This window comes from Dermacentor silvarum, chromosome 1 (genome assembly GCF_013339745.2).
Source record: "Dermacentor silvarum isolate Dsil-2018 chromosome 1, BIME_Dsil_1.4, whole genome shotgun sequence".
In the NCBI taxonomy this organism is placed as follows: Eukaryota; Metazoa; Arthropoda; class Arachnida; order Ixodida; family Ixodidae; genus Dermacentor; species Dermacentor silvarum.
Window position 1 is genome coordinate 228512310 of NC_051154.1, and position 26877 is coordinate 228539186.

Here is a 26877-nt window from a genome sequence, read left to right on the forward strand (position 1 = left end):
TGCTCAAAGCACACCGTAGACTGTGACCTCGCGGTGTTATAGAATGCAATTTACGGCAGACCAGGTACGGCAGACCTAGCAGCCACGAATGAAAGTTGCCGCTTGTCCGTATTGACGTTACCACCCACTGGTTTCCTTTTTTATATTTTGTTATCTAGCAAGCCACGTACACGAGGTTGCTGACGGGCCCTTGACATCGCTCCTCATCTGCAAAGTTAAAGCTGTTGGTACTGAGTCATTGTTGACGTAATATTTTGGAGAAGCTACGGCGTGCTGTGCGGAACATTCCGCTTATGGTGCTTTTACGTGAGCAGACGGGAGCACTTGCACGAAAAGTACGGGAGCAGACGGGAGCACGAAAAGTACTTCCACGAGCCATCGCTCCTGTATTTAGGCAGCACAACTAAAACCGCGGCGATCACCCGTTAGTGCATTTTATCAGACTGAAAATTGCGTTTGTTAGCCATTTGGAAAGCTCCACTATACTCTTTTGTCAGAGTTCCGTGTCATCTGTGTAAAGATAACATTCGCTGCTCTTCTTCTTTCCGGAGTTTTACGTGCCAATTAAAACCAGTTCTGATTATGAAGCACGCCGTAGTGGAGGGCTCCGGATTAATTTTGACCACCTGTGGTTCTTTGACGTGCACTACAACGCAAGCACACGGGCGTTTTTGCATTTCGCCTCCATCGAAATGCGGCCGCCGCGGCCGGGATTCGATCCCGCTACCTCATGCTCAGCAGCGCAACGCCTTAGCTGACTGGGCCACCCCGACGGGTGGATAACATTCGCAATTTTACTTGTAGTATGATGATCTTCACTCAGACTTAGCATGGCTTAGCCATGCTAAAAGATAATCGTACGCTTGCTGATCGTTTGCTCTTTGCTTCTAAGGCTGCTGCTACTCTTTTCCTATAGCCGGCCGTTGCCAATCGAGCGCAAAGATATCTGCGCAAGACCAAGCAATTGCGCAAATGGTTGCCGTGAATGATACTTATTTAACGCACCGTTTGGCGGGCTCCCTGTTCTGCGCCGTTACACCAGCTACTCTCCCTTCACTCTGTATTTATCTCTCCAGAGAAACGCATTCCGCAGCAAACTCTCACGCTGATCTCTCTGCATTAATCGGTAATCCTACTCTTACGCGTTGTCGTTCCTTTCATCCATGCATGCGAAATACGGACATTCAGATGATCAAGAAAAAGGCACCGAGTTGGCAACCGCTCGGACTATTCGAGGACTATTGTGGACTTTTTCTTTTTTTCTTTCGAATACCTCCTCAAGTTGCATGCAGAAATGGTGCATGCTATTCTGGATTTCGGGGGCTGTATCCTTCGCGTCCTAACCATTTTGCTTTTCTTGCTTAGATAGAGCAGTTCATGAGATAAAAAATAGAAAACAAGCCAAAATTCAGGAAGTTCTTTCTTGAACGGTTTATCGAAGAGATACTTAAAAATCAGCTTTGCATAAATAATTAATGTCCCATTCCCGTACGGCAAATGGTAAAGCTATTACAGCCCCATGCAAGTTTTAACATCCATCTCACATTTAGTTTTTGAGAGGCTTGTCAACTGCGTTTACAACGAAACAGGGTGCGATTATGGCCTGTATCTTAACGAAAACGCAACACTGGTGGTATGCGAATATGTTAAACTTTCTCTACACGGTATTCACCTGTGCACGTACGGTATTATGTATGTGCTTTTGCTTTTCGAAAGAGAAAAATTGTATGCCAAAGCAGAAAAACTGTCAACATACTTTTCTACTCCAAGCTATTGCCCTGTGCACTAGACCACTCGCGAACCTCTCCCTCTAGAACCTGTGAAGTCGGGACTTGAGAAGTGAAGAAAGTGCGAAATGTGTTTGCGCGATGACGTTTTGTGTGGACAACACTACTCCTGCGTCTAGTGTGTGAAAAGTGCACAACCGCGTATTGAGTAACGTGTGTAAATAGTAGCTCATTGTACGATATCATAACCCGCCGTGGTTGCTCAGTGGCTGTGGTGTTGGGCTGCTGAGCACGACGTCGCGGGATCGAATCCCGGCCACGGCGGCCGCATTTCGATGGGGGCGAAATGCGAAAACACCCGTGTACCTAAATTTAGGTGCGCGTTAAAGAACCCCAGGTGGTCCAAATTTCCGGAGTCCCCCATTACCGCGTGCCTCATAATCGGATCGTGGTTTTGGCGCGTAAAACCCTATAATTTTTTTTGTACAATATCATAATCACCTGCCAGCTACCTCTCCCTGTATCTCCCACTTCCCCTTACCCCAGTGAGGAGTAGCAGGCTAGAGACACTATCTCCAGGCCGACCTCTCCTCTCTTCTCTTCATTAAAATCTACTCCTCCTCTCCCTCTGTAGATAATTTTGTACTGTTAAATCAAGGACGATCAACGTTATTAACAATGAGGACGCAAATGAATTCTGAAATTTCAGAGCAGGTAAAAATGACCTCGCTGCTAAATTGTGACGGCACCTTCAAGGTCTCACGTTGCAGGCGGCATATTAGGAATTTTAGGTTTCCTACTAATGATGCTACTAGGAGGACGACATTTTGGGGTTTCTGACGTCAACAGCCCAGCAGTGAGCACCGCAGTTGACTTTTGCACATAGTATTTTTTGTCGTCATAAGTACACCAACTTCGCAACATCTTTCGGGAAGTACCATAACAATGAGGTTGAGAGTATACCTTGCCATGTCTCCAGACGTTTGAAAACGCTCCAGCTTTTTAGAAGCACGCGTAGAACGGTCTCTATGTTATGGCAGCAATCCCCCTTTCTCTTTGTCATAGAAAAACGTAAGTGTCATACATAAGTACGTGCGTTGGAAGTGCAACAAATGTAGGTGCAGATGAAACAAACAAAAAGAAACTCGACAGAAATGGTCATTCGGTGCTTGCTATGCATATTGCGAGTTTAAAGGAAATGGCGTGAAACCCCTTATGGTTTGACAGTGAACGCGTAGTTGAAACGTGCTGCTTTTAGAAACATGTAGGGAGACGCGACGCTTCAACACTACATTTTTCTTGTCTTTCTTTTTCACTGACCATGCGTTTTATTTCTTCAGTACTAGAAGTCGGTTATACCTACAGATGACAAATCTTCAAGTGAGTAAAAATTAGTACAGAACTTTGTTGTGTGCAAGAACTCGTGCTGCAACAACGATTAAAATAGATTCCATCCCTCTCCTCCGAGTTGTCAATCTCATAGCCTGGCCTATCCTCTTATAACCATGCATGTGGCTGCGGGAAGTGCCCGTATTTTAGGCTGAAATTCTATAGTATCGTCATTTTACAAGCAAGCTAAGATGACCGGTAGACAAAGCGGCGCTAAAAATATGCCGATAATATTGTATTCAAGGTTTAGTTCTGAGCTTGTAATAAACACTATTTGCAACATCTGTAACGCGTGTGTTTGCATGGATGCAAGTGGCAAGTTTTAGAGCAACAAGGTCCGTGAGTTCAGAGACAGTGTTTTTGTATCGCTGAGACCCGGTCATTTCATGTATCAGAGTTTCTTTACCGCGTGTTGCTACCTCGTATAATAGCTGTCCGTATTCATCTTACTAAATAGAGGCTATTAAAGGAAAGATTTCAATACACTTGAGGACGTCTTTATCAATGCTTAAATTGTTGTTTTGTGTTCCGAATAGTGTAACATCTTAAAATGACGTACGCCATGGCAAATTGTTAAGCATTTAGCAGGCACAATATCTCAAAAACTTAGTCCCTACATTTTTTGTTAGAATGCCTCAGTGACACTGAAGCGTCCTCGGGGCGCTATTGATGTCGTGAAGAGAATCGTTTCTCCTGGTCATTTCAAAAGCAAGAAAAAAAAAACAATCTTCATCGGGATATGGTCAACGCACTGCAGTGGACTACCGAGGACCTATCCGCCTACGGGCCGGCAGCGTGCATCATCAGCGACGTCTGCCTGGGCTGGTTACCTTTCTCCCTCTTGAATTGTTTTTGTTTGACCTATGAAGAAGACTCGTACTCGTTGACAGTAGTGCGGCAGACCTGTTGGACTGGCCCCACAGTGTGCGTTAGCAAAACAACGACGCTTGAAGATCCATCGCTCGCAAATCGTTTCTCGAATGGGCCTCCGCGGACTCCTCCTTTTTGCTATCTCTCTCTTCTGTCTGGAAAGTTCTTGAAGTTTTGCTTTCTAGCGCTGGCCGGCTCTTCCGGCTGCATCCTGTTCAAAAAACGTTTTCATCACAGGAACAGGATACATGAGTACGAAGCGCAAACAAATGTACGCTTTAAATGACGGTGTCTCGTCTCGGAACGCGAGGTTCCATTGTGTCCCTGACGTGCTTTTTCCGCGTCCGTCCTGCCTCTTGCTTTTTCTGGGACCAGACTTTCTGTAGGCGTAATGATGTTAGCAAAAGCGAAAGAACTCAACCCAAGTGCCTCCCCATCCCTACTTCCACCCTTTTTGTTTTGTTTCGACAACGTTCTTATTATTTACTTTTTCTGCGCGTTGCCATAGTGCTTAAGCGCGCTCGGGTGTCTCCGTTCAGGTTCAACTCGATCGCTCTTTCGAAAAGAGCATTCGTGATTTCCTGTGGAATGCGTGAGGAGAACGATTACATATTCTAACATATAGCAATTGACAGTGCGTCGACTGCCTTGTTCCGTTGCTTCAAGCCATTTTGACGCTGCTCATGGGCCTCGTCCAAATGATGACGCCTGGTCGAAAAGCGAAGCACATTCGATCGCTTACGCTATGAAATCCTACGTCATGAAATGAGCTGCTGTAGGCTCACGCAACTTTTCCTAACCGTATGTGCTGAAACATATCACGTGCCATGCGCTCGTTATGGATGCTTTTGTCTAAGTTCGACTGAGATGATGGTCGTCCTTTTTCGTAAATTTTAATATCTCGTCAGTGTTTCTAAAATGACGCAACGCCAAAGCCTTCCCATCAATCGAACACGACTTAAGTATAACATCAAAAAGGGTGCGTTTAAAACTCGTAATTGACCATGTGGTGCCAGTGAAGAAAGTGACAGACGGGAATAGTATTTTGACGGATCGTCCTGGAAGTGAGCGACAAGGCGTATACACCTCTTCGCTTCTTAAGTGGCATGTCATCCTACTGAGTTCTGCGTTTGTACGCCGGTGGGTGGTGTTCAATGTGTCACTGCATTCGGTCTTTGAACCTAAACTAAGTATACGTTTTTCAGAGTGTACACTCTACTACTCAAGCTCTGTTCGACGTTATAGGAAACATCGCTTCAGCGCATCGTCATAATTTCCTCGGTAGGATAACATCCTAAGGTTTATTATAATTCATCGTAAGTAAAACACGGGGTACCGAATTCATGAAATGCGCTTTCTATTTTCAGGAAACCAAATCTAAGTGGACCTACCGCATTGAATTAATACTAAAGGACGCCAGATGGTATTCACGAGGTGGTTACGCTAGACGATGCATAAGAAAGGGCATCGTCCAATATTGACAGAGAACGTATTAATGAAGGCAGTCAGCGAACGACCAGCAGCTTTTGCGATGGCTGTTTTGTGGATTCGAACTCACGTTCTCTGCGACGCCCAGGTTGCTGCTAATGGAGTAGCCCTTAAAATATTCTACATTTCATTTTTAGAGATAAGCTGCTTCGAAGCTGACTGCGGGGTTTCGCGTGAGCTTTTCGGATAAATAATTCTTCGGCTTCATAAATGCTCAGAACTTCGCATGCCTCGGCACGCTGTTTGACCATAGGAAATATATTGTGCTGCTGCACTGCTAAAGCGCAGCTCGAATGAAATAGAGTGCTGCATTAGTGAAATGCCCCACTTCGGGATTAGGCTCACAATGTTTTCGGTACATCGTGAAAGCCAGCAGTAAAGTGGCGCAGCTGCATGATAGCGTTACTCTTAAAGGCTCAGACTGCACTATACATCAATACGTGAATAGAGCCATTCTTTATGTATCTTCGGCACGTCCAAGCAGTCTTACTGCTTTCGAATCAGATTACCCCACTTATCCCCCCTCCCCATTAGGAAAAAAACAACAACTAATTTCTTGCTACTGCTTTCTCGGTTCACTCATTCCTTCTGATGGTTTATGGGCATTTGATGGGTACCAACAAATTGGAGCACACGCGTCGCATTTTGCAGCTACTACACGACCTACACGCGCGACATCCGAAGCTCCCCTTTTTTTTTGCTCAAGTGCTTCTGTCGCCGGCATTTTCTTTCTGTATACGCGCCTTAAGTTCCCCTTCAGTTTTTCTGATGAGCTTCACTTACGCAAGTCGGGGCTGTCCGCAAGGCCAGTAGTTACGTCAGCCAAGGGGTGTGCGCGCTACGGAGAGAGCTGTATAGTTTCGTTTCGGAGGCCCAAAGCGTGCATTCGCTCCTCGCACGCTGCACCCATGTTTCGCCGGCAACCTTATTTCCGCGAGCGCAGCGACAACAGCGAGCACGCGCGCGCGTGCCTGGAGCAGCCGCCGCTCCCGATCGGCAGCGGCTTATACGGCGGCGGCATCGGAGCGCCACACCTCCGCGGCACGCAATCCGTTCCCGCGTGCTGACGACCGGAAGGCGCATTCGCTGCGGCGGTGTTCCGTTATTCGCCGCGAGCTCCGCATTATAACTAATCTGATCGAGGCGCGGGAGTGGCGGCAACGCGGGCCGCGGTATAGTGCGCCGCGCGCTCTATCTGATAATCTCCGCGGTCGACGGTGGCTCGTAACGCGTCACTAGCGCGCCGGCTGAATCGGCGTCCCCCTCCCTCTCCGCGTCTTCTCCCTCGTCGTTGAGGAGGCGAACAGCCGCGTGCCTCCCTCCTGTTGCTGCCACCGCACCGCGCCCCACTGGGTCGCAGCAGAACCGCGAACAACGCAAGCGCGGCCGGCCACCGCCGCAAAGCACGCTCGCTCTCTGCTGCCTGCGCGCACGTAATGCCTACTGTGTTGCCGGTTGCTCAACGCGGCGTCCACTTTTCGGTAATCTGTTGAGAGTGTGCGCTTTCTCCGCGCTACTGCCGGTACTTCCCGTAACTGCGCGCGTGGCGTCCGGAAGCAGCGAAAATGTGGCTGTCGCGCAGTGGGCCGGCATGGTGTTCTCTCTGTAGGTTTAGTGCGCTGTATCATTACTGCTGCTGCTGCTGCCCGCGGGTTTCTGCGTCGAATACGCGTACGTTTCACGATGGCGGTAGGCTGTCAATCATTATCGGTCAGTCAGAGAGTCGATCGATCAATCGATCAATCAATCATAACCGTCATATTAAGAATTCATTAAGGAACTCACTGAATTGTGGGACTGGATGCTGTACTCGCCGGGAGGACAATCCATTCAACGACATTGTTCCACTGTTGGATCAATTGCAAACCACTCAGAGCGCTACCTGCACTCGTCATCGTGCCACATGGAAGGCTTACTTGATACAATGTGTGTATCATTGTATCGTTGAACTTTCCCTTTTTCTAAATGTTTACCTAGTAGCGCAAAATGTATGTTGTGATCTTACGCAGGCCGTCGAGAACTGTCACTCAGGCTATCATTGCTGATGCAGTGTCTGAAGGACTGAATCTGAAGAATCGTGAGGATATATCTTCTTTTCAAACAAAATACGCGCATATAGTCCTAATGCAGACAGCGCAGGCAGCGCTCATATACTATAGAAAATGCAACTGAGAAATACGTTGACTGAGGGTGAAGTGTTTCAGGCTGGCTGGCTGACGCTCCGATATAGTCGGACCTCTCTTTGTGAATAGCAAAAATTGGGGCCACATATCGGAACGTTGGCGAACGTCGGCGACTCTCAATTTCATGTTATTTTTATGCGTGCACTGTTTGCTTTCCATCTGTCGGCCTCTGCATCTTGATTTAGCGCCCGCTATAGACAATGGGCTCTTTAAGCACTGCAAAAAATTACACCAGCTCACCATTTTTAGCTGGGTTGCCACATATTGTTGCTATTTCAGTACGCCACAATGCTCAGAATCTATCAGCCTCTACTTCCTGCTTGAACTAATTTGTCGTTACTTGGCCATTAATGATTTTCAGTTGTGCATCGTGTGACATGAAAATGGTGTAATTACAAAATAATCAATCTTTATAACGTGTCGTCCAACGTGACTTTGTGCATGTCTACTTCACTGAGAAATACAAACACGTTGTTAAGAGTAGCGTTAGCATTTAGCATCATTATTATAATGTACTATTCATGGCACATGCCTCCAGAAGCCACTTAATGTCTTCGATATGACAGTGGAATTTACAATCCACACGCTGGTGCTTTAGAACCAGCACTGCTACAGAACCGCCATGTTTTCGTCGTGACTCGAAGAGGTTTCGGAGAGAGGTTTCGACTCTTGTAGCCAGATTCTGACCAAATTAGGGGATTGAAATCGGTGTGCTAGGAGGTTTCTGGAGCACAAACCGTTGTCAGAGAGAACACGATGGGCTGATTGCGTCACAATGGCGTGAAGTCGTCGGCATTAAGACGAAAGTCAGAGTTGAGTCTTGTAGATCTTGTTCTCGTGTCTCTTACAAGACAGTAAACGCCCCGATGTCATGAACATGCTTCGTCATCAAACGTTTTTTTTTTCGTTTTTTTTTCGTTTTTTTTTTTCGTTTTTTTTTACTCCGTTTGTCCTCACATGATGTGTGGCAAAACGAAGTAAGGTAAATCAATACTCCGTAACGTAATGATTTTTTGTTGGTCTTTTTAGTAGGGCGTACATGTTCCCTTGCTTTTGATTATTCCGACCTCCTGGCATCTACGTCACTCAAGAATTGCATAGCAAGGTAAAATTAAAGAGTGTCGCTGTAGTAGACGACACCGTGTCCCATCAATAGCCCCCTATGGCTGAGAAAAGATTACCGTTGAGACAGTTTAAACTATTTGGCAATGTGTTCACCGGCCAAACTATCAATCAACTTTTGTTGTCTGTAGTTTGTTGACCACCTGCGAAAGTCACCTATCCAGCTTTAACTAATGCTGTTTCTCTCTCCCTCTCTCTCGTTTCATCCTTTTGCACGCACGCTGGTCAAGAAAAAAAGGAATTTCAGTATTCTATCACTTGATTCTTGATTCTTTCTTATTTGGTATGCCCACTGACCCGTATGCCCAGCTACTCCTCCAGCTTGCACTTTCCGCATAGAGAAAACTCGAAAGCACATGTCGCGCCGTTATGACGCATGTTCACTGGCAGGTCAGTAGAAAATTACGCCAAACATATAGAACTCCTGCAATTGACACTGATAAAGAACGTCAGTTCGGCACAAGACATCAATAACTTCCACAAAGCTAACCACGTTTTGTTGTAGGCTCTATGTTTAGTACCGGAAAGCTGCATAAAAATGAGTCGTCGAACGAATAGGAATGCTAAAGAATGCAATTTACTCACGCTGAGAATATTCGATAAAATCCGCCTCGCGAAAAAAAAAAGAAGAAACATGTCATCCCTTCAAGTTATCTATTGCTTTGGCCTTTAGCCACAATTCTTTGTCTTGTGATAACCCAAGTACGGAACTGCCCCTCCGTACAGCTGATGGTTCACGCGTTCGAGAACTCCAAAGTTCAACCTTGAAGAGTCACGTTTTTTTGCCCGGAATTTCTGATTAAGATTCATATCTTAAGAAGCATAAAAAAATAGAAGCGCAAAAGAGCGAGGAGAGAAGAACTTCACAGGGCCTGGGTGCTGCAAGTTGACGACTCGTTCGAGCAACGATGTCGCGCCACCTCTCCGCGGCGGCAATTATTCTTCCGGGAAGCCGCTGTTTAATGGTTGCCCGAAACCCAAGTGTCGAGCAGTCTAGTCACGCATGCACGCACACTCTAGCGGCCGCAAAAGCACGAACACACGCGCGTCTTGCGCGCATAGCGACGAACCCGACAGCCTGCCCGGCTCGAGTATGTAACAATCTTCCATTTCGCGTGTCCAAGGGCTCGCATTGCGCAACGCATCCGACGTGCATGCGCCGCCGGCGTTGCGGTGAGCGCGATGTACCCGCTATATAACTGCGCTATAACTCCCCGCGAGCTATGCGCTAGGGTATCGAGCGCGACAATGAAAAACAGAGAAAACGCCATCTTCTGGCACCGCTCCACGTGCTTTTGGATGCATGTGCGAACCTCCGCTCATTATCTGTCGAGCGTAATGAAATGTAACTCCTGTCGTTTTACGGGCGTCCATTACGAAGCTGCGCGCCACGACCATTCTGGATCAGTTTGCTTGGCTTAGAATTGGTTCATGCATGGGCGCCGGAGCCACGCTACACTGACCCCGCTGCTCTACTTGAAGCACGTCCCGGACTTCTGAGACCGGAATGCAGCGTCGCACCTCGAGAAAAAGAGTTACGGCGCTTCACTATATAGTTTCTCGGCGATTACTTAGACATACTTTTGTAAAGGGGCACTGTCAGCATAAACCATGATGCTATGGATGCTTGAGAGTGTTTCATCGCGTGTATCGCTGAGAGACGATTGACCTGCAGTGACTACGATCGAGCGGTGGTGTGATTCTGGAGTCTCAGAAGTCGAGGCTGTGTCTCGAACGGAGGAATGTTTAAGATGGGGAGGTCAATGTCCGCGGCGTGTTAGAGGAGACACTGTCGCATGTCTTGCTTGAGGAGCCAAACAAGTGGAGAGGATCGGAAGATGGGTTTAGAGGAAGCTTTAGCTCGGGCCCAACTCCGATGCCGCCTATTCAAATACATGTAATACGCAGAATCCCTTTTCTGAGATGTAGAAGCACGAAATTTACAAATTTGTAGCTCTGCACCAAGAGTAGATATCGCAGTTCCGTAAATTGCATCCGTTAGAACATCCAAAGCGGACAAAGTGGATGTATCAATTTATATCTTACTTAAATTTGTTACGTTGTTTATAGGGGCATTGCAAAAGTCCTGCCCACGTAGTAGTGGTCTACTTGAGAGCCATGTATAACACATCAATTTTGTCCACTTTAGATGCACTATTAAATGAAATTTACAGAATTTTGCTATCGTTTTTTTTATTACGGAGTTACAAAGTTGGAAACTTGATAGTTTCTTTTTCTGCAAATTTACGATTTTGAACAATTTTGATTAAAATATTGACGGCTTAAATAAAAAATTCGCTACCGACGGTCACTAGATATTGCCTTTTTCTTTTAAATGCATCAAACCTTAACAAATCTGGTGTAGTAGTCGCTGAGAAGAATGATTTCTCCTTTCCCATGTATTTAGATAAGAGCCCCCGAGCTAAGCTTCCTCTTAATAAAAGTAGAGCAATTTCTAAATTATAGGACATATGTGGCAGAATCGAAGATGTAACGGTGATGATGACTGAAAGAGGGGAACGAAATGGTGCTCGACTACCCAAGCTGCCAAAGAACAGGTGACCCGACTGTTTAAGCAGGACCAAAGAGCTCCGGCGTAACAGCTCAATTAAGCGAGGGCATTCGAGTTAGCCATAAGGGAAGCATGCAATATTGGCGTTGACTCTTTGCTTGAAAGCTCAACACTATGCTTACGGCTCGTCGCAGACGGGCAAAGATAGTTTAGAGAAGATGCTTAGCAAGATACACTTGTATGTCGGTGATATAATTAAGAATTAAATGACATTTATTTTTAAGTACGAAATGCCCTCCCCCCCCCCCCCCCCCTCGCTTTTTTTTTTTCAATGTGCCCCGTCGTTCGCAACAGAAGATCAAGCGACAACCTTCCAAATTTTATTCATTCACGCTTCAAATCCACCCTTGTCGTGAATCAAGCCGTAACATCGAGGCCACAACATAAAGTGCAGGATGTACATTAGAGTATAAGGAAGCGTCAGCCTACTTTTATTCCACACGAGCATATTAAGGTTCTCTCGTAGCAAACTGTCTGTAATTTGCACGCGGCTTCAATTTGTATCATCTATATTTAAACGCGAAACACATTTGTGGCACTACGAGGTGGACTCTCGTGTCTATTCCTGTATAGATTTTTCGACTACACGATGCTCAGTTTTTTTTTTTTTTTTTTTTTTTTTACCCATGCCCATAATTCCGCTTCCTCTGTGCTGAAGTGTTTGTCTTTAGCCTTTTGCAATGCTCTTTACGTGTGATTATGTTTCTTTCCTGCCTCCAGCCGAGAGGAAACCTTCGCCACTTCCACAACCTCTCGAGACGATATTTCTTATCCACGCATGATTGGAGGAACGTACGCAGGGCACGTAGTACATGTGCGCGACGTGCCTACTTCTCTCGACCGACGGGAGCACGTGCCTTCAGCTTGAGATGGGGAAGGCGAGGCGCCGTGCGGACACAACGGAGTTCGCCCTTAATACAATGCACTTAACGCGTGCACGCTCTTAAGGGCCTTAACGTCGGCCCTTGAATATTAAATTTCCAAATTAACATGTATCGCGACGGGTCATCGGTACCGAGATAAGCTTCGCTCTCACGGCGTTGACTTTCCCGAGGGCTGCTGGGTTCCCATCGTTGCTACACCATTGCCCGGGATGCGGCGGCGGAAAGCTATCGGGAGCTTGATTAGCTTTCTTATCGATGCAAGCATAAATAAGGCCAGCTGCAGAGAGGACGGAATCGGACTTCCTATAGCAATCGGTGGGCGAGACCATTATACGATGCAGAGCGAGGCGTGACAAAGACGACATTCCAAGGGCTGCTCCGGACCAGCATTATCTTCTATAGAAGAGTCTCCTCGCTTATCACCGCCGTCCTCAGTCCTCCGCCCAAGACATCTCGCGGTTATAGTTACCATACAGGGTATTTTGAGTGCCGACAGTTGCTAAAGAAACCAACATCGTAATTATGTTTGGGTAGCTCCCGTTAGGCTTTTTTGTGCTTGATGTTACGGCAAGGTGTATGCACTACTTTTACTATTTTAAACATTATCTGTGATACAGAATTACCTATTAAAAAAGAAAAAAAAGGCGACTCCTTGATTCGAGAAATGGTTATACAATTTCTTGCGTTATTGTCGAGCGGCGGGACTTAAAGGAACACTAAAGGTAAAGGGAAATATTGCTCGGGTTGTACTACTAAGTTAGCCACCAGATTACAAAAAAAAGAACACTCTTACAATGAAAATAGGCTCGTTAAGCCAAGAAATTCGCAAAAACGAAATGCTGGTGGCGACGCCGTCTTGACGTTCCCGCACCAGCTCGCCATGACGTCATGGATTTTGACGGCGTCTGCTAGGGCGTAGTTAAATTTTTGTCGGTAAAGATCGATTGAAATGTTTTTCTAAAATAGCCAAAGACTTAAATAAGCAACTTTGTAGAATTTGTTTTCTGAGCGACAACCGCAAACAATACGGAAAACAAAATAATTTAACATTTGTGACCTCGACCGGTGTACTGGCACGGGGCTTCCGGCGCGAAATAAAAATTAAATAAAAATTGAACTTTGGTCGTCATTTTTTCTCTTTTAATAATCATCCTTTCACGACGAAACTAACGAAAATATAGCTTTGAAAGAATACCTCATCAGTTTAAAGTGATTTAATGTTTCTCTCTAGTGTCCCTTTAAGGCTCGCGTCTACTATATAGATCTGGGGCCAAATTCACAAAGCTTACCGTTCGTAAGGGCTCTTCGCCATTGGTCGGTCGCGCACACTAATAATATGCCCAGCATCAGGATTGGCTTGAATTCTTTTTTGGAAACAATTCTAGCGTAAGCAGCCTTTTGTGAATACGGACCCTGCTGCGTGCACAGCCCACAAGTTGGGAGCAGAGATACATCCTTCAGAAAAAAAAAAAAAGAATCTTTAATAGTACGGTCCGCAAGTGTTGACTACATAAAGAGAGACAGAGAGAAATGAAGGGCAACCCTTTGTTGTCCTCCTCCGACTGTCGAAGGCTCTCCGCAAGCGCCCTATATGCTCCCAAAGCTTCGTACCCCTTTACTATCTGTACGTTGCCAGGGTGCATATTGCTCGCTACGCGACATTCGCAGTCCTTTCGCAGGCCTCGGCAACGTTGCTTTCAGTTTTTATTCCTAGTGTTCGAGAGGCCCATCCTCATGCCGTCTTCGCACTTACAGCGCCAGCGCACTTGCGGTATCCGCGACGTAGGCTGCCATTTATTTCCCGTACACACGTGTCCACGCGCGTGTATGCTTTCATTTCCCGCTCTTATGCAGTACGTGGCTGGCACACGGTGTGAGCAGGCGCTTCAAAGTTGGCCGCGCAAGCTGACCGAGAACCAGTGATAAGGCGTCGTCGCTTTCGCCGCGTATGACATAAAGCATCGGGGCTTAGGAGCTTCCGCTATAGCGTATCGAGATCTGAAGGTTACAGTCCCGCTAAAGCGGAAAGAAAATATTCCAACTTGGAACAGCTCGCTGAAGAAAAGAAGAAAAAAAGAAAGAGCGGTTGGGTGATACAAACAGAGAGAGAGAGAGAAAATAAAGAAGCATTACACGCAGCAAGGAAATGGGTTGTGTAGCTCGGGCACTTCATTGAAGAACGGATGTTCGTAGATCTAGGAATGCTAGGAACGTCCAAGGAAAAAATTTAGGGTTAGCTCACGTGCTAACATGATCGTGACACGCGCATTTAAGCCTAAAATCAAAATACCGACTCTATGCAGTCGTTGGCGTAGGGCTAAAAGCAGAAAGTACCAATTACTGTAGCAATGACCAAGCGTATAGACAACGAGAACGTGCAGCTAGATGCCGCATGGTTCGCATGCACTTTGATGCGAAAGCCACTTCCTATAACATTAAAGCGAGCCTATATACACCGTCCATTTGCTGAAGCATGTCAGCAATAATCATCCAGAATTCTGTTCTGAAATGAGTGTATTCGAAGCCATATGAGGCGTTGAAGTCAATAAAAACGATCTAGTGGTAATGAGGGCCCGTATACACAAAACCTTCTTTACGGCACATCGTTTCCTCATTAGCCGGTGTTCGGGCGGGCGCGACTCTCGTAAGTGATCGTTGTGATAATGAGACGATCACCTTGGCGACGGCCAATCACGGATTAGTACGGCAGAGGTTTCGCGAATGACGTCGCAGATTCTTCCCTATAGGCATCAGCTGTGTAGGGTCCAGTAAGTGCACCAAAAAATTTTGCCTGCTGTTGTAACACGCTACCGCAATCAATGAACAGACAAATTCCTCAATCACTGTTCTTACATGATTTTGTTTCATTCTTACACACGGATTTTTATATTTCCATTTCATAGCGCGGACCAGGCTAAAGTGACACACCCTGAAAATGTTCACAGATTATAAGCAACTCCGTCTGTAGCTTTGAAATCGTGTCCGCTTGGAACCACGGGCTGAATCCACCTATGGCAGAATGCATAGGTGGATTCAATGCCTAAGGCGTGTGAATTTTACTCATTTCATCGTTTTCCGATGGATATTGATTCCACCAGCGAAGGGGAACGAGGCAACTTCAATCATAGAATTTGTTGACGACGTATTCCGCGACACCGGCATGGTGACTATCGTGGCTTATAAATGCAATGTATTTAAGTGTATTTGAATAATAATAATAATAATAATAATAATAATAATAATAATAATAATAATAATAATAATAATAATAATAATAATAATAATAATAATAATAATAATAATTATTATTATTATTATTATTATTTTTCATCATCACACTCATGAAGACGTCACACTCATCATTTCTGTAATGTGTCTGCGATATTCGAAGAAAAGTATGCGTCGGGGGGTGAAGTATACTGTGTGAATAATTTCTTCTTATATTGCGACACGAATGATTCAGATACTTCGACCGCTCGAACAACTTCACATGCACAGCAAATTATGTTACCTTGAAACCGGTCTCAAGACAACAGAATTGTTGAGACTCCAAACGTATTTACTTGTATGTCTCAATCGTCCGTAATATTTAAACATCCCACCATCACTTCGAGATATGCATGTGACTGCTCACGCATGCGAAGCATAACCGCTTCATAGCATCGTTAATGGTGAGACGTACACGCACGTAAATTATTGTTTCACGAATCGTAACCAGCATTTGAGCAAAGCACCCTAGAGGCGTTAGATTGCATGTGCTTAAGGATTGTGTGTTACACGATACGGTCCTAACGGCCGACTATTCTGATATCTGTATTGCATATCGACGGATGCAGAACTACTGTAACGGAGTTGGCGTATTTCTTTAATGGCGGGCGCGTTTTGGTGTAGCTAAAGAACCATGTACACCACCCGAGCCATGTGTTTGTGCCTCTGCAATGGTATCTGTCCTTGATTGATGAGCTCTGACCTCACATCACAATCACACACTCTTTTCTCTTACCCTTTCTTTATAATTTCATATTATTGGCATTCAAATCGGTGGCATTCAAATTGGTATACTTTGCCACCGATTCGATTCGTACAGCCTGTCGTTCATCGGGGGCAAAGGCAAAGCGAAAAGCTAGTACCCGGCTCTCCTGCCATTGAAATGGCCTGGCTTCCCGGCCGGCGGTTCTTCTGTAATAGACTAGGTTATAGCCCGTTACCGGCCGCTCTTACGACCGCAAACGCTGTGGGCTTGTTCCGGGACCTCCCATGGCACTGCGGCTTGCTAAACACTACATGTGTACGTTACTCCTCTGAATAGCAGCAAAAATCAAATTACAAGAAGAAAATGAAACCAAAGAAATGAAAGAGGAAGATTGACAAGCAGCTGGAATTTCCGACAACCGCCTCACAGGCTACCGCAGTCACACATGACGAAGAGCAGCTGATTGGGACGTGGAGCCTAGTATACTGGCCCGACTGCCGACCGCAATCTAGCGCCAGCCGCCCAATTTATTAGCTTTCCCTCAACTGTTTTCCCAAAGCAGGCTGATAAGTCATGCTTATCCTATATGCTATACTATAGTCCCCACTGAACTAAGGTCACAATGCGCTCCACGATTTATGCAAGCTATCGCTGTCACTGCTTAGCACTTTCCGCGAAGCGGATAATTTTTGCACATAAGTGCCCGCAGTTGTTTTCATTGCACAAAAATCGAACAACATCGCCAACTAACGCTGTAGTTGGAGGGGTTAGTTTAACGACATTGTTCGTTTCTTCCCCGAACGAAAATGCGGGCAGTGCATTGTCCTCCTTTACTGTCGCAGCTCTTAACCGACCTTCATTAATGAACTATAATAAATGTACAATGGGCAAAGGAAGCAGCAGGGAGCGGAAACAATTTTTTTTTTCGTTCGTAAGCGTTTTCTTGTCGCTAGCTGGAGGCCTTCGCTAATATAATGTACAGCATCAGGATGGGCTTAAGTTTTCTATTACGAACAATTTGAACGTAAGTACTTTTGGCGAATACGGTGCACAGAGGCCTCGAATCGTTTGTATACTAAAGCATCCACCCAGGTGCTTCAGCGTTTCCACTTTTATTAAGGCGCCATTCAGATCGTGAGCACTTCTATCCGGGACTTTCAGGCGCACATACGGGACAGCCCGCAGGGTATCCCTGAGTCTCCCGCCCGCGAGCTTCGTCGTTTCTCGTGGCCGGCTCCAACCAAGTTTCCCTTCCTGAGCTCATATGCCTCAGCGAAACGTGCGGGGACGACACGCGGCAGGAAGCAATGGTTTGCACGTGCCACAAAGCCGCGGCTTCTGCGCCGTTGCGTCGTCAAAACCGATGGAGCCGATCATTCCGCTCCGCTCTGATGTGGAACGCGCCCGGCGGCGAAAGCGGAGAAGGAGAACGCCCGCGGGGCCAACGCTTGCGCCAAGTTGCTGCTTCTCTGTTTTCTTCCCCCTCCTCGCGCTGGTTGAGGGGGGGGGGGGGGGGGGGGCGAAGCGGTGAGCGCGCGGGCGAAAGTCGCACTCTTCCTGGCTGCCGCCTTGGAGGAGGCCCTGTTTGCGACGACGGAGTAGGACGCCACGCGAAAGTGTATACCGGAGCCGGCGGCATGGAGAAAGTGCTGGTCCGCGTGGTCCCGTATGAGCCGTACACGAGGAGTAAGTACGCCCTTCAGCTAGACAGCGCGTCTTTTATTTTTCGCGCGCCAGCGAGCGCGTCGCGCGCATTTCCTGCGCGCCGAATTGCGCGCGGTGCTCGTTTGTGTACACAGCGGGATGCGCCGGAATGTCTTCGTTTTTTTAGGAGCCCGACAGCCGCTGGGTTGGATGAATCGGCTCCCAACGCGAGCCGGGGTTTCTTGGGAAGACGCTGTATGGAAGTAGCGAACTGGATATGCCCTCTCGGAGATGTGCTCTTTAGGGCCGGTGTCGTGCTCGTGGTTGTTGATTTTTTTTTTTTTTTTTGACTGTGTGCACCTGTGATCAAAACAAACCCGCCCCCGCCCCATCTCTCGTGGTTTCAAGCCGCATACTGGTGTATTATGTGACGCCGCTCTTCGTGTAACTGGTGTGTCATGATGCTTTTCCTTAACGTAGCAGCTCGAGCAATAACGTTGGCAATCTTGTTACTGGTGTGTCATGGTGTATTGGATACTTTTCCTTAACATAGCAGCTCGAGAAATAGCGTTGGCAGGTGAAGCGCATATGCAAATCGAAAGTATGAGAAGAATACGCGAGTGTGTCTTTGTTTCGCCCACGAATCTACTACTCTATGTTCGTTCAGTTATATTCCCGTCCCAGACTTGCACCAAGGGGCTATGACTCATGAGGGATGATGCAGAAAGGACGGCGGATTAAGTGCGGTAGCCCGGGGTTATTTGCACACGAGCGCTCGCGCATTCTTCGGTCGCACCGAAATGCGACCGCCGTGATTAAGGGAAGGAAAGCTCAGCGGTCTCGTCCTCGGCAGCAGGACGCCAAAACGCCTACCGCAGTGTTTGTTGGTGCAGTGCATGGTGTCACCCGTGACTCCATTGAAAAGCTATACTTGCAGCTACGAGGATGAGTGTGCCAAGAACGGTTACAAATCTGGCGAGATGAATATTGCTAAGCACCAAGCGGGAATTATTAATATTTCCTCGCTTCATATTACGAGACAGTGTAATGAAGTAATCGTTAGTCCACTTTCGCTCGAGCGAGCATAATGCACGGGCTTTTCATTGTTGCTGCAGAGCGAGGCAGTTCATTCTGCTTTCATATATAGCACGGAATGACCTGGCTTTAATTGCAGCAGTTTCATAATCGCTCACTGCGTTGAATTGCCCTGCTCAATGATGATGTGAGTTGAATGGCAATCATTTTTTTTCTCATTTATTTAGTTAGTTTTTTTTTTAAGAGCGATAGCGGCGTATGTGTAGTTGCGTACCGATAGCGTGCGTGGCGCCAAGCGTGGCCTGTAAGTGAGCGCATACAATATTGTACTAAATATACGCTCAACGGTGCCCGTTTCAGAGTTCCCTGTGTGAGTATAGACATATATTTAAATGCCCATATTTAGATGTTTACGTTGCTAATGAAGTGGTTTGTAAATATTGCCAGTAACTGAAAGTCGAAAACAATAGTAAAATTGGTTCGACAACGAGAGCTACCAGTGCGATTATGGCCTCGTTCCGCGTACCGACTATTTGTGCTGCGTACCAGCAATCCTATAATCCTACCAGCAATCTTGGATAAAACTATCCCGTTTTCTTCCTGTCTTGCGTTCTGGTTCGCCGTAATTTTACAGCGGTAACCATTATTCCCTCTCAAAAGGCTTCGGTATGTCCGTAGTCATCGATGCCTGTCGTAACGTGTTGCAAAGGCTTTCTTAAGATAGCACAGAATTTAATCGTCAGCCACACCACAATACATTTAAATTATATGTTCACACTGGCATATATACCAGGCGTCTCGGCGACGGCTGTTTCTAAAGATTGAAAATAGGGAATCCGAGACACAATGGTGATTTTTGCTCGCCCATAATTGTAGCAGTAGCCGACATAAGATTTTGTACAATTAGATCAGTAATGAAGTGGTTTCACTGAGTATCTACTTGATAAATAATTCGTGATTCAGGTTGCAACTGCCGAAGAATTGGAGCTTTGTCACTTCTCAAGGAATGTCCAATGAGCAGGAATCACCAGAATACGTACCACCAGTTTCGAGACATGGTCCCCCAAAGTATGCCATGAATGATGCGGAGGAGCTCTACACAATTTTATCTCGCAGTGACTAAAGGCGGAAGCGTTTCTGGAAAGCTAAGTACAACGCCAATTAATTACCCCGCAAGTTTGAGGACGGACCTCGAAAGTGGCGCTTTCTTCCAATATAGTTATATTCCAATATTCCAATATAGTTAGCGCGCACGTCTTGAGCTCCGACCAGTTTCAATCGCACAGTTACGATAGGCGCGTTAAAGTGAATAATCAGAGTTAATTAGTGAATTGTATTAATTATTGCGGCTATATTGGAGATTGTTACGCAAATTTTGATGTACGTCAATTCCATATTACGAACCTTGTCCGGCGAAAACTATCCTCTCTCGAGTCCGCTGTTTTTATTATCGGTAGACAGTCGTCCATTAAAACATGCCGTAAAGTTCCTGCTGGAGCACCGCCACTGTTCGCTTCGCATGCACGTCTTGAGCGTCACTAACGCTTAATCACCCCAGAACCATTCGATCGAATGCTCAAGGGTTGTGTGCTACATCTGGTCTTTAGTAAACGCACGTGACTTAAGTCTTATACGTAGAGTAACTCCCATGCGACGAAAAGGGCGTGAGACCCTAACGCGTGAGCTATCCCTCCGCGTCGCACAACGCACACTGGCTGCGTGTGTCGCTGGACGGCGAGGGCGTTGCGATTCCGCACAACCGCCGCGCGTGTCTCGAGCAGGTCTGAACGTCAATGCATTACGGACCTTCAGCTGTCGATGTCTGTTTCCCGTGAGATACACGCACAGGACTTATGGGTTTCCGCTTTGTTAATCTTGCTACTATTTTTTACTTAATCTAGGCGCAGGTGCTCTCGTAACGCACTATAGACGTTCTCCTGTAGCTCGGCAACACTGGTTCAAAGACGGCTGCAATGTATACACCGAATGCCGCGAAATAGAGAGCAGTTCGCTGCACTTTAGATTGATACCAGCCCAATAGTTCTTCACACCCGTGTGGCAGAATTTCGCAGACCTTCGTCGTTTAGCGCACCCTTTAAAGAGTACGCAGTACTTTTGTCGTGACGTATACGGGCGCAGATTACAAGGTACAGATAACGCATCTCAAAACCTTAGTGCCTGCCACTGTGCGCATGCGTGAGCAAAGACAAAGAAAGAAAACAAACAAACAAACGAGCAAAAGGTCGCGCACGCGTGCGTTATTGGGGCACTACTTCGTACGTGCAAAATCTCCGCTACCGTCGTTATACATTCATTCGAGCCTGCTTTGCGAAACGGCGCTGTGTTGTGGTCGTGATGCGTGATATGGGCGTGGGTCTTTAAAAGCGATTCGCGCGGCGAAGGTCGGCACCGCTCCTATTATTTCTCCGACACGCATTGTGCATAATCGAATGCCTGAAGGGCATTTATAGTTGCTGCTTATCTGCGGTATAGCCTATACATGGGCGTGGTTGAGCGTGTGTACTCTTTGACAGTGTATTCTTACAGTGTGTTGCCAAAGTGGCCACAGTGCAAAAGTTACTTGTGCTTGGTGATTTTGAATGCAACTAAACATTACTGTGACTGTGACATATATATATATATATATATATATATATATATATATATATATATATATAGGGCAACATGACGTAATATATTGCTAATACAGTGTTTGTCCCGTTTATCTTTGTGATTGTCTCTTCTTCATGTTCCTTTTTTTTTCCGGTTGTTTCTCTGAAAACAGAAAGTGGTGGACTAAAGTTATTTTCTTCACCATTTCTTACCATGCGTATTACACTTCCTCTTGCCGCGAAACATTTACGCGCGCATATTGCTTATTGGCTTCATTTTGTCATGCCTTTCCGGTTTATCGCAAATTTATCGCATGATTACACCCAGTGCGCATGCTAAGTAGAATACGGCATGCTGGCTTTGACATTTATCACGTCACCGTGGAGTCACGTTTGGCGCTCATTTGGCTTCACGAACTACTCTATACGGCAGCAGAATGAAAAATACTTTTGCCGACCTGCGGCAACGGTCGGAACGGCCAGGATTTCGCCACCGCCACGAAGGCCAAACGCGTATAGGACAAGTATACGTTTGCTGCATAGCAAACACGATAAGGCGCTGGCCTGCGAATTGAACGTGCCGCGTGCTTCTGAACCAGTATAAAATGAAAAGCAGCGTAAAATTGTCTATAGTATATTATATGGAGACACTTACCAGTTATCGACTGCAAGGCGATTTTATCCTAATACTGATCATTCATGATCGATGCGGCGATATGGTGAGGGGCCTACTGCCATAAAGTTTCCCTCACTGTGTTCACCGTGTCAATGGCATATTTGCCATTTACTTTTTTTTTCTTTTTGTTTTTGTTCTTGAGTTGCGCGTTTTGCATCTGTCGTCTTTCTAGTATGTGCGGCGCGTTGTATTAATTCTCCTAGTTCTGCCTAGATAATTCAGCATAAGCCTACTGTCTAATGTTGAAAAAAAATCTTATTTTGTAGGTTACGTCTCATTCCACGAGATCGCCATTTTTTTTCTCTACTTCCCCCTATCACCCACCTCACTGGTGGTTTCTATACTTCGATGTGCAAATTCTTGACAGTTTAGGCGGGGAGTGGTTGCCCGAGCTTGGGTGAAAATGTAACTACCTCGCCCAAATTTTAAAAAAGAGGGGGGGGGGCACACCACTCCCACACTTATGAAGCTATATCTAAACGACCCACTTAAAATGATAATAAATTAACAAAAATGATAAATCTCCCGGAGTACCAACGCAGAACAAGATTACATATTATACAGACACCTCGCATGTTATGCAATGCGGCAGTAATCATCCAAACAACATGTGCAAGAAGTGTGCGTGTATCGTTCATATGCAACGCTCGCCTTGATCACAGACTTGCAAAATAAGGGCAAAGGCTAGCTACCACAACCCACGTGTATTGGTTACCAACTACGCACGAAGATTTCCCCAACATATGCCACATTGGTGGATGTGATATGCAGAGGACGCGAATGTTTTTGGCTATTTGTGTTAGTTCTTTTAAAGCGTAATGCTTCTTTACTCGGGTAGAAAAAGAACATGAGCACATTCATGTCATGTTTGCACAATGCACCAGTTATGTCTGGTTAATGAAGGCAAACAGCGGCTGCACGTTCTTTTTTTTTTTTTTTAGTGAACGTGCTTGATGACGACTTGTTTCTTAACCAAAGGTTCGCGACGGCGAGTATTGACGTAGGTGTAATAAGAGGAAGATTGCAGGTCTCTAGTGCATTATTTATTAGTAAAATGGTGCTAGAGCTTCGCCATGTTCATCACTTGACGTACGGAAACAAAACATCACATCGCTGTGATGAGGCGCATTCCATTCACTTTTTTTCACGATAAACTCACTAGCACGTTGATAGACGTCTCGTAGTGATGTCTAAATGTCTCCTGACACTGGAAGAAATGACTAAGTTGTTCACTTGTCACGCGCTCACTGTCGCCATACATTTTTTTGGGCTGCTTCATCTTCTGTTTGATGATTCGTTTGTCTTTCGCTTTGTGTGACTTATTCGTCACACTGTTTAATCAACGGGAGTTGCTGCTTAATCGACAGCAGCCGAAAAAATTGGCTCTCATAAGTGCCTTTCGGCTCATATGCTTTCTCATTATATTGTCCTGCTATTCGCTCCCTATATCAGCTCAGATTTCCCTTCACTCGTTCACTATACTTCACCCTTCACTAGCCATACGTGAGCTGTCATTCTGGCTCTTGTTCTTCGACCTAATTGGCGCTCACTTTTGCATCTCTTGTAATCGCAGCAGCGCCGCCCAAGCCTCGGGAGGAGGATGAGATGCGGTTCAGCGGCCTGCGAAGGGACCAGATCCCGTCGCGTTCCTTCCAGGCGCTCCAGAAGATGACCGGCGCCGATGACCAGTCCTACCAGCAGCAGCAGCAACAGCAGCAGTACTACTACCCGGCGCCACAGCAGGAACCACCCCCAGGTGAGGCTATACTTGGCTTTTTCGCGTAACTTTCCGTTGTCGTAAACATGCACATACACGCTATCAATGTTTGTCGTGCAGAAGGTAAGTAGAAAGAACAAACGGCACAGAAATAGCGCCATATTTCTGCCCCGTTTGTTTTTCCTTCCACTTACTTATTGCGCCACAAATATTGGCAGCTATGCACCAGCGGGCTTGACATGGTAATTTGCTAATCAACATACCAGTTGTTGCGCTTTGCGAGCGGCAATGGACTACGTTACTTCACCACTTTGTCCGGCCCCGGGTTTCCTTACAATATGTGGCACCCCGGTGACCGCGGCAAGATGTAGAACTCCCACATGTCAATCTATATATATAGTCAGGCAACTCTAACGAGAGTGACGGCGCGTATAGGATACGCGGTTTGACTTTGACGCACCGTCTCCTTCACGGCTGTCTAGAGAGCTATATAGCCTTGTGACTTAGAGAAAAGAAAGCGTGATCTCACAGAATTCTCGAGATTCGAGATGTGGCGCTCATTAATATGTGATTCGAAGATTCGTGCGGCCTTCCTTGAGCTCTAGCACTACACCCCTGAAAGCCTAAATCTGCTCTCGAGTATATGACTATTCATTCGGCAGCGCAGTGTTCCGTCTCTCTAGACAGAAATAACGGGATCCGTGCAAATGTTTCGCTGTGGAAGCCATGCATGCGGTGTAAAAGATAACGGGGCACATGAACCGGGCGACTTTTACATCCAACTAATTCGCGCCGGCACCGCCGTGCGCTGTCACGCTGACGGCACGCACGTTGTGTTTTCCACGCGTTGCGAATCTCCCCGTCCTTCCGGCCTTAAGTATTGGTGTGACCCTGCTGCGCGCAGACATCCGCGAGTACTGCAACCACCCGGAGGAACTGGACGACACGACCATCAACCCGCGCTACCGCGGAGGCAACATCCCCTCACGCTCCTTCAAGATGCTTCAGGAGATGACCGGCGACGACGGTGAGTGCACGTCTCGGCGAGCATATTACGCGTACGCGCTCAGGACGTGGGCTAATGACGTTTCGGTGGCCCCGTGGCCATCTTCTTTTCTTTGCTCATACCGACTCTCGTCCGCATTACGCGGCCAGCGAACGAATTCTCTGTAAGAATTCGTTTGCCGGTGGAACGATGCTGGCGAGACTCCGAACGAACCAAGGGACAAAGAGTCTAGGCGAGGGTAACCGCTGTACACGTAATTTCGCTGCCCGGCGGCGGCGGATTAGCGGTCGTTTGCGAACAATTGCGCCCGCTCTACAGGATGCATTGTGTGGTGTAGACTGCCGGCGCGTATGTACGAATATGCGGTTAACGGCATGCCACCTGTTTGACCTCTAGGTGAACGATATAGTTTTATTTTTCTTCACCCATGTTGAAGCAGAGATTATCAAACACGCACCCCTGCGTTATTCTCCGCCGTTCTTTTTTTTTAATTTGTGCTAAAGTGAGATCATTTTTGACAAGATATATTGGAAGCGGCATACGCCATTCAAGAAGCTTGTGTGGCGTATACCTATAGACACCTAATGGGCAAAAGCTCTCCTTTAATTTTTTTTAATGAGTGATTGAAGCGCAAGTATTCTGAATGCGCAAGTGGAGCCAGTCAGTTCAGAAGGCATATACATCCAGGGTCCCTCAGAGACGCGCCACGGGCGGGAAAATATGATTATTCTGTTCCAATGCTATTCGTTCTCGCTTCTAGTCATATGTTTTCGCTTATATGTTATCTCCAGAATTTGCCGGTCGTGAGCAGTGGCTGATAAGAAAGCAATAGAATCACGGGAAAGTCGGAAAGGGATCCTTAGATTACACAGGTTCAGATTTTCGACATGCTCTTTCCCAAAGTATACCGCGCATTACGTTGGCGTTGCAATGCAGTGCGCGAGGAATACTTGATAAAATGTTACGTAGCAACCAACGTGTTTTACGCGACATTTTTACGACGGTAATATCGAGAGGACACATTCATTGCTTGAGGATAAACGCACAACGGTGGCCAAAGTTCCGAGCAGTGTTTAATTGCAGCTATCTGTGAGGCGTTTTGTGAATGCCAGGCTGGGGCCCCACCGAATTCTAGTTCGCTTCTAAGAAGCTTTAATATTTATTTTTCCTGAGTACAAGCGCACGGTATGCATTTTTTTTCTATTTGAGAAACAAAAAGCGAGCTATTCTCAGGATAAACTGAGTTTATGGTATGTAATTTAGCCCCTTCGTGGATAACGTCGAGCTGTAAGTGTAGATCTGCGGAACGACGCACACGAACTCACCTATGAATCGTATTCGTAACACTGGAGTTGGAGGATAAAATTATTAACGGCAGGACACACTGCCAACGCTATCCGGGATGTTAATTCGTCGAAAGAATACACTCAACCAAAAGTCACGAGGAGCCAAATGCATTCGCTGCATGGTCGTGATAGTTTCTCGATGTAAAACTTTAACTGGAGAAATCTAAGAAACTCCGTCATTTTTAAACAAGGAAACTGTGTCCTCTGTGTATCCACACATTCCTTAGTTGTGCGACGTACCACCTCCCTCCGCCTTCTTTTTTTTTTTTGGGGGGGGGGGGGGAGGAGGGGTAGGAGGAGGGGGTTACAGCCGCTTTGCCCGCCCGCCCGCATGTGTTTGCCTTTTAGCGCTCCCTTATTCGCGTGTGCGCTTGTTTGCACACGCGCTTTTCCGCGTTCTGTATTCTCCGCGTGGAAACAGTCTCCGAGGGTCCTTTGTTCTGGCCGTGCAAAAAGGCCCGCTCACACAAAAACTCATTTCTTTATTTGCTTCGCGTTCCCAAGTAGGTGTCTTTCGGCACACACGTCGGACCTATGCGGCGAATTGGGGCTAAGGACGGCGCCCATCACAGGCGGCGGCGGCGGCGGCGCCGCTCTCTTCCGACTGTCTGAGAGCCCTCACGCTAAGAAGGG

At 46.5% G+C, this 26877-nt stretch overlaps 1 protein-coding gene across 3 annotated transcripts in view; it reads left to right on the top strand.

Annotated features, from left to right (window-relative positions):
• Nucleotides 1–26877, top strand: part of LOC119436868 (trithorax group protein osa-like) — an 87241-nt gene that overhangs the window by 53110 nt on the left and 7254 nt on the right. For 2 of the 3 annotated variants that reach the window (XM_049660055.1, XM_037703889.2), the window contains exons 6-7: nucleotides 23749–23931; nucleotides 24797–24919. In XM_049660055.1, the coding sequence (XP_049516012.1) occupies nucleotides 23749–23931; nucleotides 24797–24919 (306 nt within the window). The remainder of the gene's footprint in view (nucleotides 1–23748; nucleotides 23932–24796; nucleotides 24920–26877) is intronic. The other variant, XM_049660056.1, reaches the window with a different exon arrangement.